At 43.6% G+C, this 20,816-nt stretch overlaps 1 protein-coding gene across 1 annotated transcript in view; it reads right to left on the bottom strand.

Annotated features, from left to right (window-relative positions):
* Nucleotides 1-20,816, bottom strand: part of AGXT2 (alanine--glyoxylate aminotransferase 2) — a 40,404-nt gene that overhangs the window by 18,071 nt on the left and 1,517 nt on the right. Inside the window, exons 2-9 of the mRNA XM_047754000.1 lie at nt 13,478-13,563; nt 12,284-12,468; nt 10,447-10,570; nt 8,829-8,923; nt 6,344-6,437; nt 5,480-5,573; nt 1,284-1,384; nt 109-201 (exon numbers count right to left, since the gene is read on the bottom strand). Of these exons, the coding sequence (XP_047609956.1) occupies nt 109-201; nt 1,284-1,384; nt 5,480-5,573; nt 6,344-6,437; nt 8,829-8,923; nt 10,447-10,570; nt 12,284-12,468; nt 13,478-13,563 (872 nt within the window). The remainder of the gene's footprint in view (nt 1-108; nt 202-1,283; nt 1,385-5,479; nt 5,574-6,343; nt 6,438-8,828; nt 8,924-10,446; nt 10,571-12,283; nt 12,469-13,477; nt 13,564-20,816) is intronic.

Genomic DNA, 20,816 nt, shown 5'->3' with positions numbered 1-20,816 from the left:
GGAATACCACAGTAGATGTTTTCTGCTTGCACCACAGAGGAGGGTTTAACTCCCTGTATTTCTCCCATCCCTTCTGCACTGCATCGCACCTATTCGGTGGCCACTCACCTCATCTGCAATGCACACGCCTCCCCGCTCACGCACCAGCTCGAAGGCTTCCTTTAGAAACCCTTTCGGGTACTGAACCACTCCATTCACCCCCTGCAAAAGGCCAAACCAAGAAGACCTATGATAAGAGTACAGCCTTTGAAAGTACTATAAAAAAATGAAGCTAGATTATTATCATCATTAGAAATACCAGCCATTTTAAAAACAGTCTCTAGAGCTGATTCAACTATGGATGAAAAGAGGGGCTATTACTCTCATGCCATGCCTTCTGGAATATGGTTGCAAATATCTTTTCTCCTGAGATTAGAAAAATAGTAGATTAAAGAGATTTAGTGGGATTATAGAAAGGCTCCCTCTGACAGTATGGGGGATAAGTAACTAAAAATTGCTGGAGTTTTCTTGTTGTACAGATTTAGGAATTCAATAATTTCATCTATCTCTCTGTTCAGTCTGGGAATGCAGGAGATAGTTTTTTCAAGATCAATTGAAAACCAGGGATTCTCTCTCTCTCTCTTTTTTTTCCCAAGGGAATGAACTAAGTCTGGAAAAGGACATGGCAATGACCACTTAAATAATTTGGAATTCTCTAGAACAGATGAGTAAAAATTCTGATACTTTATTTCATTTTGTTGCTAAAATGTATATTTTCAAAGCTGTACAGGGTACGTAGAATTTTACAAAATTAAGAAGAAACATTTGGAATGTATTTTCAAATGTCTGAAGCCTTAGTCAACACTTTGCTTTACAAAGGTTCCTGTTAACTAGTCCCCTCTGAGCTGGACTTCTTAACAGCCAAAAGGTAGATGGGCCACAGACCGCATTTCCAAAGTGCACCCTGAATTCTAATTTCAGCAGGTTATTGAGAATTTGAATATTGCTCTAGGAGTTTTACTTGCCACCTGTACTGAACAAGTCTCATTCCTATTATGGCTCCTTTACAAGCAGGGAGAAAAAGGCCACCATTATGACACACATAAAAGTGACCATAAAAACAAGACAAATGCTCTTTACCACTTTTTTCCCCCATGAGGTAGAGTTCTGGCATTCTTAAGGGGAAAGAAGGCTTCTGTTAGAACAGAGAATGTAATGATGCAACTAGCATTCATAAAGCAAAAAGCTAAAACTCTGATCATTTAAAACTGAGCTCAATTAAAGTTTAAGGTTTATACACCTACTTGAATTGGCTCTGCAAAAAATCCAGCAATGGATTTGGCCACAGAAGTGCTCAGGGTATCTTTGAACTGTTCAATATACTGGTCTTTGGCTTGGCAGCAGTCTGCACCAAACAAACAGACAAAACACTGCATTTGAACGGCACCTCAAAGAATGGGGGAAAGCAGAGAAAGAAGAAAACAGGAAAGTAAATGGGCCTTAGAGTTCCTCAAAGACATACTGAACTGGGAGAGGAGGATATGGATTCTGAAGGGGGAACATTCTGTTAGAACCACTTGTACTTTGGTTTGAGCAGCAAGATTAGCACAGCCACAGAGGCATAAACAAACCACTCAGTCGTTTCCATCCAGGAAGCAATGTCCCAAAGTTATCATTGAGTCTGGTATAGATGGTTTCACCTAAGGAGATACGGATCCTCTCAGCTGGGTAGATTTAATCCACATGCAATTGCTGTCTGGATTTAATCTATTTGAAAATAACTCTATTTACCTTTTATTGCCACTTCAACTGATGTACAATTTTAAAGCTACAAAATATCTCAGTCTTTACTGTTAGTAAATAGGTTTATAGAATAATCAGAATTCAGTCTCAAGAGGAATGTCCTATAGTCAGGTGAGTTTCATCCATTGAAATGGATCTAGCTTTCTCCTCTGAAATAACTGGAATAACGAAGGTCCCAGATCAACTGTATCCATCTATGACCAACCCTTCGGAATTCTTATCCACGCCAGTAATTTGGTTCTAAACAGCACCACACAATCTCGGAATCCAAATCCATATCCATGAACAGCAGAAGGGATGCAGAGGGAGATGGGGATGTGATGAGGGTCCCTGGTGAGAGCAGTCTGGGAGGCAAGTCACCGCCAACCATCATGATGCCTGCTTAGAGGTGCCATGTGGCCCCGTCTCCTGAAGGCTAGAGACATGGAAGAGAAACCTTCAGCTACTGCCTCAAAAAGGAAGCATATTTATATTTTATGCTTCAGCTCTTCATTAAAAAGTGGGAAAAGTACTACGTGACCCCAAACATACTTTGAGGCTACATGTGATGTTTGGGAAAGTGTGCTTGATGGAGGTACCTCATCTTTAGTTGGAATTGAGGGTTGGGGGTTTGAAGAAGGAAGTAATGAATTGAATATCAAATCCAGAAAGCACATGTTTGAGCATCACTTACGTGTTTTGATGGGCAGGATATAGTAGACAATAGATCTATGCCCCAGCGATGGAAATTGCCTATTTTTATTAAGAAAGGAAAAGTGAATGGGAGTTCCCATTGTGGCTCAGCGGTAACGAAACTGACTAGTGACGTGGGTTCGATTCCTGGCCTTGCTCGTGGATTAAGGATCCTGCGTTGTGTGAGCTATGGTGTAGTTTGCACACATGGCTCGGATCTGGCGTTGCTGTGGTTGTGGTGTAGGCAGACAGCTGCAGCTCTGATTCGACCCCTAGCCTGGGAACTTCCACCTGCCACAGGTTTGGCCCTAAAAAAGCAAAGAAAAAAAAAAGAAAAGGAAAGAAAGAAAAGAATAGAAAACAACCTAAGAGGATGCTAAGGGCTAGATTGGACATATGTTCAAAAGATATAATTTGGGAATTTAGCAAAAGCCCATTTGTAACTAGAAAAATCAAAGGGTAGAGCAGAATGAACTCCAGTGGCTTACATTTGGACAAGACCAAACCATGAAGAAGGCTTGAACCTGTGCTAGATTTTTCAAGTTCAGAGAAGGGAGACATTATCAAATGTCATCAACTTTCCCCTTGCATCTTCTTCACTGGCTTGTTTCTCTAACTCCACATCAGGCTGCCTCTGAAGAGAGACTTGGGGGGGTAGTAGTGTTGCCATGACAACAAGGGAAGGAGCGTGGTGCTTTTCTGGTGCTCCCCAAGTCACAGCATAGAGAGTGAAGCATTTTTATTTTAGCGGTGGTCTAGAAAACATTAAACAGAGTGAGGATCCAAGAAAGAACAATTCTTTTTTTTTTTTGGTCTACTGACTTTTTTTAGGGCTGCACCCATGGCATATGGAGGTTGCCAGGCTCGGGGTGGAACTGGAGCTGCAGCTGCCGGCCTACACCACAGCCACAGAAATGTGGGATCCAAGCTGCATCTGTGACCTACACCACAGCCCATGTTAACGCCGGATCCTTAACCCACTGAGGGAGGCCAGGGATCGAACACACATCCTCATGGATACTAGTCAGGTTTGCTAACCACTGAGCCACGATGGGAACTCCGGATGCATTTATGAACATATATGAATCTTCCTTTTTACAGCAAAGACCAAACTCCTCTCAGGCCCTAACAATGCTAGAGGAGGTCGGAATCCCTTTTTTGTATAAAGACACCATATCAATCTTGTCTATTGAGGATACGAGTTAAGAAATGGATTGGCTCCAGATGTGCCAAAGACCACAGTTCCGAGAAGCAGAAATGTCTGCCTGTCACTATCATTTAGCCTCTAGATGCTGCTAGAGAGACCCCACTGGGCTTCTGGGATTTTCATTTGACCTGAGGATGAGGAGAAGGTCTCCAAGAGGGCAGAGTCGGAGAGGATGAGGAGAGAGGGACAGGGAAGGCATTGACCATGACTCCGAGGCTCTGTGCTGGTGCTTTTGCAGTTGGATCTGTGCACATCTGTGAGATGCATCCAGCTGATTTTAGTTCTTGGTACCACATGGATGTGTGATACAGGCACGGCTATGATCTGCCTCCACTACAAATTGCACCCTCACTTGGACTCGTGAAGGCTTTGGGATAAGGGCTGTGGGCAGGTGTAGATGAGAAACAGAAGCAGAAGCTGGGACTTTGCTCACAGCTGAGCCACGGTCAGACTGAGGGTCCCCACGTCTCCTGCCTTCACGTGTCTCCTGGATCTCACCAGCAATGCAGGAATCATTTTAAACCTGGGTTCATTCTGCTGACATATCAGTGTGGATCGGGGTGATTGTGGGTGGGGAGCACTGGCTTGGAGGGCAGAAGACTGGGGGTCAGGTCCTAGCTTTCCAGCTTCCTAGGTGTGTGGACCTCTGTTGCTCAGCTTTCGAATGGAGGGTTTGAATGACAGCTTTACACTGCCTTGCGGTGATAAGCTCCGTGACGATGACATCTTTCTTTGTTCTGCAGCTAGCTCATCCTTTCATCCTCCTACCTCTGTTTTGCCATTATCCCATCTGAATTTTAAGCTGGCTGTGACTTTTCTTCCTTTGCAAGCTGATGTTTAAGGTGTCCACGTGCATTCTTCCTCTCCGACCAGTGACTCACCCTGCTCCATGAAAGGTCTTTTGGCTGGAGCATTTCCTGCTTTTCTCCAGGGGTCCTGCCCCATGATGATAAGCATGAGGGGGCCTTGCCGATTAGCAAGGGACAGGTGCTGTTTCTGTGCCTCCTCCCCTCCAGTGAAGAAGAGGTAAAGGATGCGAATAGCAAATCAGTGATGAATAGCAGCTCTCCTTGCCAGGCTGCCTTTACAACTGCTGAAGAGATGTCAGCTGCCTTCAGAAGTGGCCTTAGGTTTTGACAAACACTCTCACTTTGGCTGAGTCTCTGGAGGGGAGCGTCACTGAAGTTTTTGCTGTTTGTTTTTTGTCTGTTTTTATGGCTGCACCCATGGCCTATGGAAGCTCCCAGGCTAGGGATCGAATCCAAATTACAGCTGCTGGCTTATGGCACAGCTATAGCAATGCAGGATCTGGCCTCATCTTCGACCTACACAGTAGCTCACAGCAATGCCAGATCCCCGACCCACTGAGAGAGGCCAGGGATGGAACCCGCATCCTCATGATTACTAGTTGGGTTCATTTACCACTGAGCCACAAGGGGAACTCCTTGACTGAATTGGTAAATAATCCCCACCCCACACCCACCTTGTTTTCTTTTAAAACTGGTAGCAGAGCCATTGATGGGAGAGCTACAAGAGCCCCTGTAATGAAGCAGCAGGTGATGGTCTGATTTCGGCTTAGCTCTGATAGCAGGAGATGCAGAGATGCTTTTCCTGACAGAAGAGGGCGCTCGGATGCTACAGGGTGTCGTAGGCCTAAGAAGTGTTGGTTCAACGAGGGGTGACTTCTTAGTTGTTTCCCTTGGCTTTTTCCTTTCCCAGTTTTTGAAATCTGTTCACTCAGGAATGGTTCTGCCTTTCTCCATATTCCTGACCCCTCCTGACCTTCCACCCTGTGCCTCCCTCCCTGCCCTGCTGGACCTGGTGCACAGCTGCATTCCCTCATTGTTTGCACTGGAGAATCTCGGCAGTGTCTTCCTCCCCAAGGCCCATGGAAAACATCTGGGCACATCGTCTGCAAAGGACAAAAGAGGGAGTCTGGCAAGATATGAACACCAGGCAGTCAAGTGGGGGCAACATTATGGTCCCAATCAAGGCAAAAAGGTTTCCTTTCTTTTTGGCTGTGCCTGAGGACTGCGCCACAGCAGTGACCAAAGCCACAGCAGTGACAATGCCAGATCCTTAACTGCCACCAGGGAACTCTAAGAGGAGTTAATCCGATACTGAGATTCCTCCTTTACTCTTCTCCCACTTAGGACAAAAACCTCCTATTATGCTCTGAAGAGATAATTTTTTTCTTGGAAATCCATTATGTGGGCACTCCACAAAGGAAACTGATTTCAATGTCAACCTTGGAAACAATTTGCTCTAGAGTTTGGTGGGTAGGGGCATCTGAAAGGATAAGAATAATTAGGTATCTGATTCTGGGGCTGAAAAAGTGGGGCCAGTGAGTGGGAACAGAAGGTCGGTACAAGGATGAGTCTATGGAAATGCAAAGCGCTGAGAATTTATCTCAATGCAAGCACTAGCAGTTTAGCTGATTTTTATTTAAAAGCAAAACAAAATTAAAAAAAATCTGTATCATTAACTATTACTCAGACTCTGAAGGTCTTCCTATGAATCATTTCCCTTCAATGGTCTTTAGTTCAATCAAGTCAAATTGAGCCTCTGATTCATTATAAGCTTTATATTAATTTCTAATCCTAAGGCCTGGAAAATCTGATCAAAATGATTCCACCCTCCTGGCAGTCTTTAGAGAAATGAGACAAAAATCTCAAGACTTACTGATCGGCAGCCCATCCCAGTGGGGATTCTCATTTTGTAGAACCCTACATTGGTCAGGCCAATTGTGTAAGGACTGCACCCATGGTAGGCTCCTCTGCCGAGAGAAAACAGTGGGAGGACTGGGTTAAGTATATTTTTCTTTGACCCCTGGCCTGTGGAACCCTGGGTAGGACAAAAGAGAAAATCCATAAAGGGTGTGGAGATGAAAGAGAACATCACAGACATGCAACCCCAGAGGTCTCTAAGTAATCTTCTAAGCCCACGCCGGATGAATTTACTCATTTCTCTTTCCTTCAGGTGTCATAGATTTGAAGTTTTGAAAGGAATCCTGGAGACCACCTGGCCAAGAACTCTGACCTTAGACCTGCCCTACTCTGGTGCTCTAAAGCAGTGAGACAGGTCTTTTAGCAACATGCCAGAAATTATACCTTCAATGAGTCTGAAAGGAGTCACTTTGAGAAGCCAAATATTTGTTTTGTGGTTTTTTTTGCTTTTGTTGTTTGTTTGTTTTTGTCTTTTTAGGGCTGCACCTGTGGCATATGGAGGTTCCCAGGTTAGGGGTCCAATTGGAGGTGTAGCCACCAGCCTACTTCCCAGCCACAGCAACTCAGGATCCGAGCTGTGTCTGCAACCTACACCACAGCTCACGGCAACACCAGATCCCTAACCCACTGAGCAAGGACAGGGATTGAACCCGTGCCCTCATGGATACTAGGTGGGTTCGTTAACCACTGAGCCACAGTGGGAACTCCCAAATATTTGTTCTTGTGATGCGGCTGTTGCTCAGCATCTTTAGGGATTTCTCTTCAAGGGCTCATAGGCCACTTTAGTGGACATGTAGGAAACACAGGTCTTGGAAGTCCCTTTTGGATCAGCAGGTTAAGGATCTGGGGTGACTTGTCACTGCTGTGGCTGGGGTTCGAGCCTGGCAACTTCTGTATGCCTTGGGTGAGGCCAGAAAGAAAAAAAAGAAAAAAAAAAGGAAATATAGGTTTTGTTTCCTTTTCTTTTTGAACCTCAGTCATAGTTAGTATAAATTGTCCTACTCTTCAGTCTTGGTTTTAAACAAATTGTGGCAATTTCCCAAATCAAAATCACCCTTCACCAAGCATCTAAGACAATTAAGACTATTCAAAGGAATGGCTGTGTATCTTTTAGGACAGAACACAAACATATACTGAAGCCTAGTAACACCATGATTGCTTTGGATAAATCAATACTTGCCTGGACATACACAGTTTGCAGTGTTTATTTACAACTCAATCACAGTTCTTTCTTATTCTTTATAATGCTTTATTATTACTTATTGTCCCATATTTCTTTGATAGCAAATGTTCAGGTCTGTAGTCACTGCATATGCATTTTATATGGGATGTGGAGCACTGGATATGCTATGGTAAACAAATCTTACAGAAATCGCATCTTTGAATTTAGACAAAAATTATGGCCAGAATAGTGAAAGAATGGGACTATTTTTTCATTTCATCAACTTTTACTGTGTCACTCCTGCCTTTTTTACATAATCATTATTATAAGAGTCTGTATAAACATCCTATATACAATTACACAGTGCAGGCAAAATGCAAAGAAAATCCCTAGTTTTCTACTCTTTTTTAATGCTAATAAAGCCTTTAAGTGTTTATAATGAGTGTATACAATTATTTTTCTCTTTTTTTTTGTCTTTTTAAGGATGCACCCATGCATATGGAGGTTCCTAGGATAGGAGTCAAATTGGGGCTGTAGCTGCCAGCCTATGCCACAGCTACAGCAACACTGGATCCAAGCCGCGTCTGGGACTTACACCACAGTTCACGGCAATGCCAGATCCTTAACCCACTGAGCAAGGCCAGGGATCGAACCTGAGTCCTCATGGATGCTAGTCAGACTCATTTCCGCTGAGCCATGACGGGTACTCTGACAATTATTCTTCTTAAAAATTTTGTTTATTAAACTATTGATTCTCGAAAGTCTACCCAAAGGAGTGGAAACATAGGGTTAGAAATGCATTCTCTGAACTTAAAAATAAGGAGAAAAATGGTACAGCTGGCACCATGAAATAAGTATATGGCTCCTTATCATAAGCAAATGGAAATATGCCCAGTGTCATCTGGCAAAGTCATGAGTTTCTTGTGGTACGGACCAGTCATTCTTACTTGGCATATGTCCGTAGTCAATACCACATCTTCAACATTAAAAAGTGATCATGTAACCCTGTTAATTCCACGGGAGAATCTAGGATGTAACTAGGACTCCAAACTCTTGCTTACGTTAGTCAGCGGCCCCTACCTTGGATCAGGCCGATTTGGATGGTATTACCCAGTCATAAAACTCATTGGACTGACCCTACCCTCAAGACTATAATTCTAGAAAATCCTAGAAAAACATTCCTGGAAAGCCCCTCTCTTGCCCTAGGCTATATTTCAAGATAAACATTTACTCTTGGAGTAAGTCAAGGTTCAAGTTGAATATTCCAAGGTGAAGTTACCTGAAAGAAATGATGTCTGTGTTATTTGTGTGTGCTCTGGCCATCAGCATGGCTAGGTCATTGGCTTCTGAGCCACTGTTCATCAAGAAAATGACCTGGAGCAAAAAAGGAGACACGTGGTCATGAGACACTAATTCATTCGAAATGGCTGAAGGTGGTAGGTCCCAGCCTCTGATTATTAAGGAGAATTCCCCTCAGACCAGCAGCCCCATCATTTTATTATTATTTCAATTCTACTGAGTAGCCACTCAGCACTAGAGATACAAAAATGGCAGAGGGACTGTCCCACCTGTGAAACATTCTGGACTTTAATTGGCTTACTGGATGCCCTGCAAAATGCTGAGATGGAGAGACCTGCTGAGTTGTACAGGGGTTGGTGGCCAAGGGGATCTGAGGACTGGGTCTCCTGGCCCTTGAACCTAAATCACCCCACAAGATTCTGAAGGTTCAGGATGAGGCAGATTCCTTGATCCTACAGCCCCAGAGGATATCCCAGTCTGTCTCTTCAGTGTATGTGAATGTCGAAAAAGCAAGCAAATGAAAAAAAAAATGCAGCTCATCCTGGTGAAAGAAAGGGGAGCACTGAAGGATACTGGATCCTCCAGGCTCAGGACCAGGAGGCAGGTGCGGTGACCTTGCCCACTTCCTTGAATCTGCAATTGCATGAACTCATCTGTTCTGAACTTAGATTGCAGCCATTTCGACTTTCTTTATCTCTTGAGATAATATAGTAAATAGTAAATAGGGTACCTAGTTAATACAGTAGAATAATAATAGCTAATATCAGGTATGGCAGATTGTTCTACATATGTATTAACTCACTGAACCCAGAAATGCAAACCTTGGCCAACATTTTAACATCTCAATTCAGTTAAAAGGTCAGTCATTTCAGGGGCATTTCCCTTGTGATGCAGCAGAAACCAATCCGACTAGTATCCACAAGGTTGCTGGTTTGATCCCTGGCCTCGCTCAGTGGGTCAGGGATCTGGTGTTGCCATAGGCTGTGATGTAGGTCATAGGCACGACTCGGATCCCGCGTGGCTGTGGCTCTGGCATAGGCCAGCGGCTACAGCTCCGATTTGACCCCTAGCCTGGAAACCTCCATATGCCCCAGGTGCAGCCCAAAAAAAAAAAAAAAAAATCAGTTATTTCAGATGCAGAAAAACATCTCATTTAACAAAAAACATCTAAGTGCATCTTAGTTCAAATGAACTTAATGGTGCATTAATTTTCAAAAAAAAAAAAAGGCTCCTCTCTTTGTTAAAGAAGAAATGACAGTGCAGATGGGGTGTGGAGCAAAGAGGTGAAAACTTCCTGAGGAACACAGGAAAGCGCCAGGAAGGCTGGTGCTCCCGCTAAGTGCTTTCTGCAAAGACGTGGTGATGAGGAGAGTGGCCAAGGAGAGGCAGCCACCTGGAGTGACAATGTGAACCTTGGCTGCTTTCACCAGCAATTCCTCAGTCCCTTTCTTCTCCTTGGCTGCTTTCAGATCTGGCTATCACCTCCCTTATTTCACACGTTCCATCATGGACCGGACTCTCCTCCCACACTCTCACTTCCTAGGCAGGCTTCCCCAGGATCCTGCGACTATTGTCCCTTTGAGCTGGGACCATCAGACCTTCAGAGGCTCAGGAAGAAGCGCTGAAAGCTTCTCTGCGTATTCGTGGACGGGAGGGTGGAAGAAGACGGGGCTTGTGTGCCACAGGCGGCCAAGCTGCGTTTGTGCTGCGGCGTTTACTTTCCTGGATGAATGGAAAAGCAGAGTTACCCACAGTGCCCATGCCCATGTTCCTCCCAACACTGGCCCCTGTAAACTCAAACCAAAGGCTGTTTCCCAAAGACACTCAAGAGGCTGATTTCATTTGCTCACAAGAAAGAGATCGAAATGCCAGAGATCTGGCAAGGTGAAGTGCCGCCTCAAAAGATAATGAATTCCTCAGCACCAGAAGTGTTCAAAAGAGACCAACTGCTTGCTGGGCATTTTAGAAGAGAAATTCCTAGTGTAGAAGAAGGAAGTTTGAACTTGTAATCTCTTCTGATTAGATTTTCTTATTAACTACCCTTTGGATAGTTTGTAAAATAGAGACAATTAGATGTAGTCCTGGGCATCTCCCCATTTTTTTTCTTTTTTTGTCTTTTCTAGGGCCACTCCCACAGCATATGGAGGTTCCCAGGCCAGGGGTCTAATTGGAGCTGCAGCTGCTGACCTACGCCAGAGCCACAGCAACGCAGGATCCATGCCACGTCTTCAACCTACACCACAGCTCACGGCAATGATGGATCCTTAACCCATTGAGCAAGGCCAGGGATTGAACCTGCAGCCTCATGGTTCCTAGTCAGATTCGTTAACCACTGCACCACAACAGGAACTCCTCCCCATTTTATTCTAAAGAATTATAAGTCTTAGAGTTCCTGTTGCGGCTCAGCAGAAACGAATCTGACTAGTAACCATGAGGATGAGGGTTGATCCCTGGCCTCACTCAGTGGGTTAAGGATCTGGCATTGCCGTGAGCTGTGATGTAGACTGCAGACGCGGCTTGGATCTGGCATTGCTGTGGCTGTGGCATAGACTGGAGGCTACAGCTCAGATTCAACCCCTAGTCTGGGAACCTCCATATTCCACAGGCACGGCCCTAAAAAGAAAAAAAAAAAAAAAAGGAATTATAGGTCCATCAAGCACATGTTTACAAGATCAACAGTTTTTCCTTTAAAGAAGATTCCAGGAGTTCCCTTGTGGAGCAGTGGGTTAAGGATCCAGTGTTGTCACTGCTGTGAGCTGAATTGTTGCTATGGCATGGGTTCGATTGACCCCCAGCCAGGGAACTTCCACATGCCACAGGTGCAGCCAAAAAAAAGAAGAAGATTCAAATATTTGGGTCTTTGTAGTGATCAGTGATGGTGAACATTCTGTAACCACAATTGTGAAGGATCTGAAGGTTCACATTGCAGGACAATAGAACTAAGGGTAGACAGTTATGTGGGACCTGACTTGGAATGCTTTGAAAAGACAGGCCACAGTGTTTGAACTTGATCTAAAGGAGAGAAAATGCTAAAGTCTGTTTTTATTAAAAACTGTCACACTTAAAATCAGTTCAGTGGTTAAACAATTTTTTTCTTTTTGCTTTTTAGGGCTGCACCCACGGCATATGGAAGTTCCCAGGCTAGGGTTTGAATCAGAGCTGTAGCTGCCGGCCACAGCCACACCAGATCTGAGCCGCATATGCAACTTATGTCTCAGTTTGAGACAATGATGGATTCTTAACCCACTGAGTGAGGCCCGGAATTGAACCCGTATCCTCATGGATACTAGTCAGGTTTGTAACTGCTGAGCCACGACAGGTACTCCTATGGAGAGAGAGAGTCTTTAGTCGATATCTGAATCACTAATGTGATCATTAGCTTGTTTTCCATATATTCTTCTGGACTGAAAGTCCAGAAATGTTAGGGATACTCACGGGTGGCAGTGACCAACACTGACAGTGACAATCCCAGAAAAGAAATCCAGGTATCTGTTTCCCTCATAATCAAAGAGCCACTCCATGTGGCCCTGATGGAGCAGCAGAGGCTCTGGGAAATAGGCCGTCTGAACAGGAGAAAGGTGTTGCTTGTGAATGTCCAGGACTTGGCTGTAGGCGATCGACTGCAGGGGGGCAAGATGTCAGAGTTCAAATCTGCCTTTTCCTGGTACCCACGTGGCTTACAAGGTAACAACAGGTCACTTTAGTCTGGCCTCCCCACCCACCCAGTACAGGGTTGCTGCCCTCGCTGTCCAGGGTGGCTATATGCCTGCAAGTGACCTCCTTGTAGGACAGACATCCCAGGCCCTTCCTCTCAAGTGGAGGAAATTATTCATACAGCTCTTCTGCCCATTTCTAGAACAAGCATGAAGAAGGGGGCTGGAATTTTCTACCTCTCAATGAAATGCCTTGGCTATGAGTTGATTTTTGCTGTGGGGAAAAAAAAAAAAAAAGACGTTCAGTAAATGTCTGAAGTAATGTATTTTTTTTGCCTTTTTTTTGAGAATAAAAATGAAGTGCTGGTGGTGTTTATGTCTGTAGCTATCAAGCCTCGGTCCTATGGTTCTCTTTCCTGACTCTATTGATGCTACAATTGCTTATGGATATTATGTAGAGTGAAGGAGAGAGAGAGATGGGGCAGGGAAGAGAGAGATGAGTGTAATATACATAAGCTTGGGATCAAAATGATCACGTTCTGTTTTTTTGCTGGAGGATGACCCGAAGATCAAGTCTCACACTGCCACACGACTAGTCAGAATCAAAACAACATGAAAAGCAAGAGTATGTCATCGCATTCACGATCTGTGTATTTCTGTGTATCTATGCTTATATCCCTGTAATGCACATGTTGTCATGGACTGGCTCTTCCTTGTTCTCTCTCTCTCCCTCTGTTGGTCCCTCCATCTCTGCCTCTATCTGTCTCCCTCACACACCTGCACTCCAATCCATAGGCTACCACTGAAGGGAGTGAGAGAGTTCCCATGCTCTTGATGGCTTAATGGATAGGATATCTGACATGAATGGCTCAGTGGCAGGCAGGGACATTTGTGGGTCCTTCTTGAGGAAACAATTATTTTAGTCCTGCCAGGAAGAACCACCTCTTTGGGGTTTACCTAAAGCCCTGACTCTTACCTGGTATCTTTCAGGTGTGAAGTCACACGGAGGCATGATGGGCTTTGTATGAAGACCGAGTTTGGTCACAGATGTCCAGAAAGCACCTACCGAGAGTGAAGTGAGTTAGGACCTCAACTAAACATCACACGGACCTGTTTGTAAAAAGCATCTGTAGTTAACCTGAATCAAAATCCCTAGGCAATTCTATTTACTTCTTAGTTTAAATAAAATCACTTAAATCAGCCTTTACTCAGGCATTTTGTGGATAGAACACCTAAATAGACATTTCTCCAAAGAAGACATATAAGATGGACAATAGGCACATGAAAAAATGCTCAACATTGCCAATTGTTACAGAAATGCAAATAAAAACCACAGAGTTATCACCTCACAGTGATCAGAAATGGCCATCATTAATAAGTCTAAAAATATCAAACACTGGAGAGGGTGAGGAGAAAAGGAAACTCTCCTACACTGTTGGTGGAAATGTAAATTGATACAACACTCTGCAAAACAGCATGGAGGTTCCTCAAAACTAAAAATAGAACTACCCTATGATCCAGCAATCCCCCTCCTTGGCATATATCTAGACAAAACCATAATTCAAAAAGATACATGCACCTTTATGTTCCTAGCAGCACTATTCACAACAGCCAAGACATGGAAGCAACCTAAATGTCCGTCAACATATGAATGGATTAAGATGTGGTACATATATACAATGGAATATTACTCAGTCATGTAAAAGAATGAAATAATGCCATTCACAGCAACATGGATGGAAATAAGTGAAATAAGTTAGAAAGAGAAAGGAAATACCATATGAAATCACTTACACGTGGAACCTAAAATATGGCACAAATCAACTTATCTACAAAACAGAAACAGACTCACGGACTAGAGAACAGACTTGTGGTTGCCAAGGGGGAGGGAGTGGGATGGACAGGGAGTTCGGGATTAGTAGATGCAAATTATTACACTTAGAATGGATAAGCAAGGAGGTCCTACTGTATAGCGCAGGGAACTATATCCAATCTCTTGGGACAGACCATGACAGAAGATAATAAAAGAAAAGCAATGTGTGTACATATATATATGACTGGGTCATTTTGCTGTACAGCAGAAATTGGCACAACATTGTAAATCAACTATACCTTAATAAAAAAGAAGAAAAGGAAAGAAAAGAAAAACAGTACAATGGAATGTACAACAAAGCTTTAACTCAATTTTATTGCTTGTGGAAAGAAAAATCATTCATTTCCTGAATTTTAGACAATGATTTTTAACAGAAAACATTAAAATTATTTTTGAACAAAGCCAAAAAATTATATTTATCAATAAAATGTCAAATTCTGACATAAAAAACTGAGGTATTTTAATAATAAATTTTCTAGAAAAAATGAGTTCCTCTCTAATCTAGTCAGGAAAGGCATAGAGGCTTTTGGGGGAGGTCATGGCTTCTCCCACTCTGGTCCCTCCCAAGTTTGGGAAGCTCCTCCATCCACCTGGCATGTTGACCCCGATTCTTGGTTCAGTTGACCAAACTCTGCCAGGGCAGGGTGTGGCTGCAGTACATGCTTTTTGTTAATAGAGGTGCCTTCTAAGTTTGGAGCTGCCTGGACCCTGAATTCCAGTGCCTATCTCAGTTCCCTGTACTGGGTGCACTCTCAGTAAACAAGGAACAAATGGCTGTTGACTATTCTTGTTGGAAATGAACAGAGACCAGTACTAGGAAGCATACCATAATAATAAATGCATACAAACTGATCTGGAAGCCAAAACCTTCCTACAAAACACAGCAATGCAGAGTCCATGACCACATAAGACCATGGCAAAGCCAAGATAAGCTGTACCAGAGGAATCATTAAATATTTGGAGTGAAAAGGAAACTTAGAATTTGGGGAGGAAGTCAAAATTCTCACTTTGTAGACGTGGAAACCAGCTTGAAGTTGTAAATTAAGATCATCAAGCTGTAGTTCCCATCATGGCTCAGTGGAAACGAATCTGACTAGCATCCATGAGGATGCAGGTTGGACCCCTGGCCTTGCTCAGTGGGTTAAGGATCCAGCATTGCCATGAGCTGTGGCGTAGTTCGAAGATGCGACTTGGATCTGATGTAGCTGTGGCTATGGCATAGGCCAGCAGCTATAGCTCCATTTAGACCCCTCCCCTCCATTTAGACTCCATACCCTGAGGGTTCGGCCCTAAAAAAGACACACACACACACACAAGACAAAAAAAATCATCAAGTTTGTTAGTTGTAGAACAAGAATAAAACTCTGAGTTTCTGACTCCTAGCCTGGTACTCTTTCATCCAACAGCCACCTCCACCCACCCCTTCCGGCAAAGATTTTGACCCCTCTGTAGCCATGGGATGGAATAATGGAATCAGAGAACATCAGAGCTGGAAGAGATGTCTAGGATCCTTATAAGGGCTCTTGGAAAAGAATGCTGCTAATTTTGAGGATTCAAGGTTAGTAGGGAGATAATTTTACAGGTGGAGAGAGCTGAGGAAAATGATGTCGCTTGTTCAGCATGAATGTTTGAATCCATTGATATAATACTGGTATTTTGTGTGGCTGTGAAGTCACTGTGCTGAGAAACACAATGAACAACTGTGGTTTTAAATGAAGCTGGAAAGTACTGGCTCTGAATATGTTCTCTTTTAGAGAGATCTCATTTACTTTTCTGCCCTAAATAATCACGAATGTCATTAATTTACTCTTACTTTAAAAGCTAGGGGCTCTGAGGTATCTATACATAGAAATGACCAAAAAAAAAAAAAAAAAAGAAAAGAAAAAAGATAGCTAAGTTTTCTGAGAATTTCACCTTTTATAAAGCTCATTGTGTCTCTCTACATTCTGTACATTAGTTACTCTCCTGAGATGGGGAAAAAAATTGAGTGTTTCTAAGAATTCAAATTCTCTTCACTCCTTCAGTGTCATTTTTCTCTCTGCAAAATTGGAGTTAACCACTGAGGAGGCTGAAAGGTCTCTTGACTCCAAAGTTAAAGGAAATTATGAAAGCAGTCTGGAGGGGGAAGACAGAGAGTTGGAAAGATTCTGCACAGAAAAGCTTGAATTTTAAACGGTCAAGGTAGGTATATTCATTAATTCATTTGTTTATTCACCAACCTGATAGGAATCGGATAGCGGAATGAGGGCTCAAAATGAAATACACAGAATTCTGCTTTCAGGAAGGAAGGAAGGAAGATTAGCAAGCAGTGTCAATAAGTGAAATAGGTCTCCCAGGAGTTCCTGTCATGGCTTAGTGGAAACGAATCTGACTAGTATCCATGAGGACGCAGGTTCAATCCCTGACCTTGCTCGGTGGGTCAAGGATCTGGTGTTTCTGTGAGCTGTGTTGTAGGTTGCAGATGTGGCTTGGATCTGGTGGTGCTATGGCTGTGGCATAGAGTAGTGGCTACAGCTCCGATTTGAGCCCCAGCCTGGGGACCTCCACATGCCAGCGGTGCTGCCCTAAAAGAAAAAAAAAAAAAAAAAAAAAGAAAAAAAAAGTGAAATAAGTCTAGACAGCATCTCACACTTACATGTGGAATCCAAAACATAAAACAGATAAATGAATATAACAAAACAGAAAATGACTCAGGAATGTAGAGAACAAATTGTGGTTACCAGTGGGGAGAGGGGAGGAAGGGAAGGGGAGAAAGGAGTAGGAGATTAAGAGGTACAAACTACTAAGTATAAAATAAATAAGCTACGAGGATATATTGTACAGCACAGGGCATACAGCCAATATTTTATTGTACCTTTAAATGGAGTATAATCTATAAAAATATTGAAACTAAGTTGTACACTTGAAACTAATACAGTAGTATTAGTAGGTCAAATATACATTCCCCCCGCCCCCTTTTTTGGCTGCTCCTGTGCAATATGGAAGTTCCTGGGCCAGGGATCAAATCCGAGCTGGAGCTGTGACCTACGACACAGCTGTGGCAATGCCGGATCCTTAACCCACCACGCTGGGCTGGAATCCCACCCATGCCAAAGCAGTGACCTAAGCCACTGTAGAGAAATTGATTTCTCTCATTTACTTTGTCCCACAGGAGTATGAAATTAACAGATAGACGTCACTATTTTGTATAAAATAGATACACAACAAGGATTTACAGTATTGCACTGGGAACTACATCCAATATCTTATCATAACCTATAATGGAAAAGAGTCGGGAAAAAATACATGTACAACTGAATCACTGCTGTATACCTAATATGATATTGTAAATCCACTATACTTCAAAGAAAAAAAGGAAGGCCTTCAAGTTGGAGACCTCCCACCCTCTTGCTAAGTGGGTAATTAGAGTTAATTTTCCAGCTGCCTAATTCTCACCAACAGGGTTCCACGCTGATAAGTCACCTTAACTTGGTTTTCTTTCCCCGAATCATAGTGTCAAAAAGTGAAAATCTCTGGGGCAACATAAATGACAGAAATCAATTTCTGTGGGCATTGGAAAATTCTAGGAGAAATTTCTCTTTGTAATGACAAAGATTTTTCTAATATCCACAATCAGTTTTCAACACAATGGGAATTTGTCAAGAGCTTTTTAGTCTTTAGAAAAGATTATAGGAGTTCCTGTTGTGGTTCAGTGGAAACGAACTCGACTGGTATCCATGAGGATGTGGGTTCCATCCCTGGCCTGGTTCAGTGGGTTAAAGATCTGGTGTTGCTGTGAGCTGTGGTGTAGGTTGCAGACACGGCTGTGGCTCTCATTCAACCCCTAGCCTGGGAACTTCCATGTGCCGCAGGTGGGACCCTGAAAAAAAAAAGGTGTATAAACTATTTGAAAACACACAATGGACATACTTGGTAGAACACTAAGGGACTCTATTAAAAGTGTTAAATATGCCTTATTTCTGCATAGCATATTAGGTAACTTGAAAAAAACTTGTCACTTGGCGGCATCGCATTTTTTTTCTGCCAGTGAGTTAGGCAAGGAATATTGTATCATTCACCTGTGAGCTGAGGCCATGATTAAATGTGAGGTGTTTGCAGTTGGGAGCCTCCCACACCCCCGGCTGCAGCCATCTGCTATGACTGCAGGCCTGAGATGCCACCTCCTTGCTCCCTTCATCAGCTGTCCCACATTTGGCAGGAAGTCACGGAGGACGTTAGTCCTTGATTGAACTGTGTGCTCTGAGGGACAGGATCATAACACCAGGTGCCTGTCTCTTGCCAAAGAAGCCCAGGGGTGGGTGGGAGACCTCTGAAGGGTGAATCGAATGTCCCCTCATTTTTTGTGGCCACACCCTCGGCACATGGAAGTTCCCAGGATGGGGATGGAACCCATGTCACAGCTGTGACCAGAGCCACAGCAGCGCAACACCAGATCCTTAACCTACCAAGCCACCAGGGAACTCCAGATGTCCCCTTTCGCATCTAAGTCTTGAGCAAAGTCCCCAGCTGGAGGCCTCATCAGAGCCCCGTGTGCTCCCGAGGCTGTTGCCGATATTCTCATGGGGTCTTCCCTGGCATCTTTTCATGTCCAGTCCTGCCCACCTTCTCACCTTCCTGTTGATTTTACAGTCAGCCCCTCCGGCCTTCCCTCTGAATCCGTATCCTTCCAATAAATGTTCTTTGGCTTAAGGTGCCACTGTTCGAAAGCAAGAGCTCTGCCTGATTCTTACCTTTTGGGGCTTTTGGGAGGTGGCCTTCCCTGAGCCCCTGCAGCCCCTCTGCTGGGCTTAGATCAGTTCCGCAGATGGCAGCTAGGATGGCCTAGTGGAGCAGGCAGGACACCTACCTTTAGGGCTAATTTGAATATTTTTCTTAGAAAAGGCATTGCAGAAGGCTTGGGAAGTTTCTCACCTGGAAACAGGCATTATTCGCAATCCATTTGCCCTCCTCTGCACCCTTGCTTGGGGGAGAGAAGGCAGTTGATAGCAAAATGGTGCATTTGAGCACATACCCCACCTGCCTAGACATGTCGTAAATTGAAAAATCTTTAGCTAATTAGTGAGGAAGAAGGCATGGCAGCGAGGATTGCGACGCATTTTTATTTCTGCATATCTGACCATACTTAACACCGGGTAATCTCCCTTTCTAACAGGGCCCCTGCCTTTCCCTCCCCCCATTTTGTTTTTCTTTTTCCTCATTGTGATTTGGTTTTATTCATATCATGTATCTCTGCTGGATTTTTTTAACATATTTATCTGTTTATCTGTTTATGCTGGGTCTTCTTTATTGCATGAGGGCAGAGGTTTTGTTTTGCTTACTGTGGCTCAGTCTATGGCACAGTTGCATGGTAGGTGCTCAAAGACTTACTAACTAAATGTCTATTTGTACCAGCAGGTTCTTAAGAAGGGTGTGTGCAATGAGTGTGTGTTTGGATGAAAAAGCAAGCAGGCAGGTATTTAGGACTAGTAGGTGAGAAAGGAGAAGCCAAGTTGAACAGGTTTTTTTTTTTTTTCTTTTCCTTTCCTTTCTTTTCCTTTTCTTTTCTTTTCCATTCTTTTCTTGGTGCTGTACCTGAGGCATATGGAAGTTCCCAGGTATGGGTTGAAACAGAGCTGCAGCTGCAACCTACCCTGAAGTTTGTGGCAACATGGATACTTAACCCACTGAGTGAGGTCAGGGATCGAACCGGCATCCTCATGGATACCAATCCGATTCTTAACATGCTGAGCCACAACAGGAACTCCCAAGTCCCACAGGTGTTTGAAAGGCCAGGTAGAGAATGACATCTATGTCTCTGGGTCATGGGTTTGCAAGATGACTTCTCCCCCGTAGTTTCCTTGGTGGAGTTACGTGGAGTCCCCAGTGACTTGACCAAGATCTCTAGGCACCAAACCTCATCAGCCACTTCTAAAATTCTTGCTCCCACCATCAGCCCAACTCCACAACCCTCAAGGCTGGAGTAAGAAACAGGAAAGTCACCTTCTGGGCAGCAGAAAGGGTGTTTTCTCTTGCTTTGCCAAAAATCAGCACTGTTAGGACAGTGTCCCTTTTACTGAACATAAGACTCTTTGTATAATTCTAGCTCCCTCTCAGAAAATGTTGGAGTTAAAAAATGTTCTGGAAAAAGACCCATGACCTTGGGAAAAGAGAAATTCAGAGAGGACTGGAAGAAGAGTGGGTAAGAAAGGGCCTGGTGGAATTACTGACTTTGGAGTTAGATAGACCAGGCTTTAAATCCGAAGCTGTCATTTTTATGTTTCTCCTTTGACCACATTTCTTACTTATCCTTTATTCTTCTATCTCCTTGTCTGTGAAATGGGATAATAGTGCACCCTAAGAAGTTTAGCTGAAGATGAAAGGAAATGACACTTTTAAATCATCAGATATGTGTTAAGTTCCAAAGAACTGCAATTGATACAGGCAGAAAAAAAAAAAAAAAGCA

This window comes from Phacochoerus africanus, chromosome 1, assembly GCF_016906955.1.
Source record: "Phacochoerus africanus isolate WHEZ1 chromosome 1, ROS_Pafr_v1, whole genome shotgun sequence".
Classification (NCBI taxonomy): domain Eukaryota; kingdom Metazoa; phylum Chordata; class Mammalia; order Artiodactyla; family Suidae; genus Phacochoerus; species Phacochoerus africanus.
Note: the sequence above shows the minus strand (reverse complement) of the source record. Positions and strands in the feature narration are given on the sequence as shown.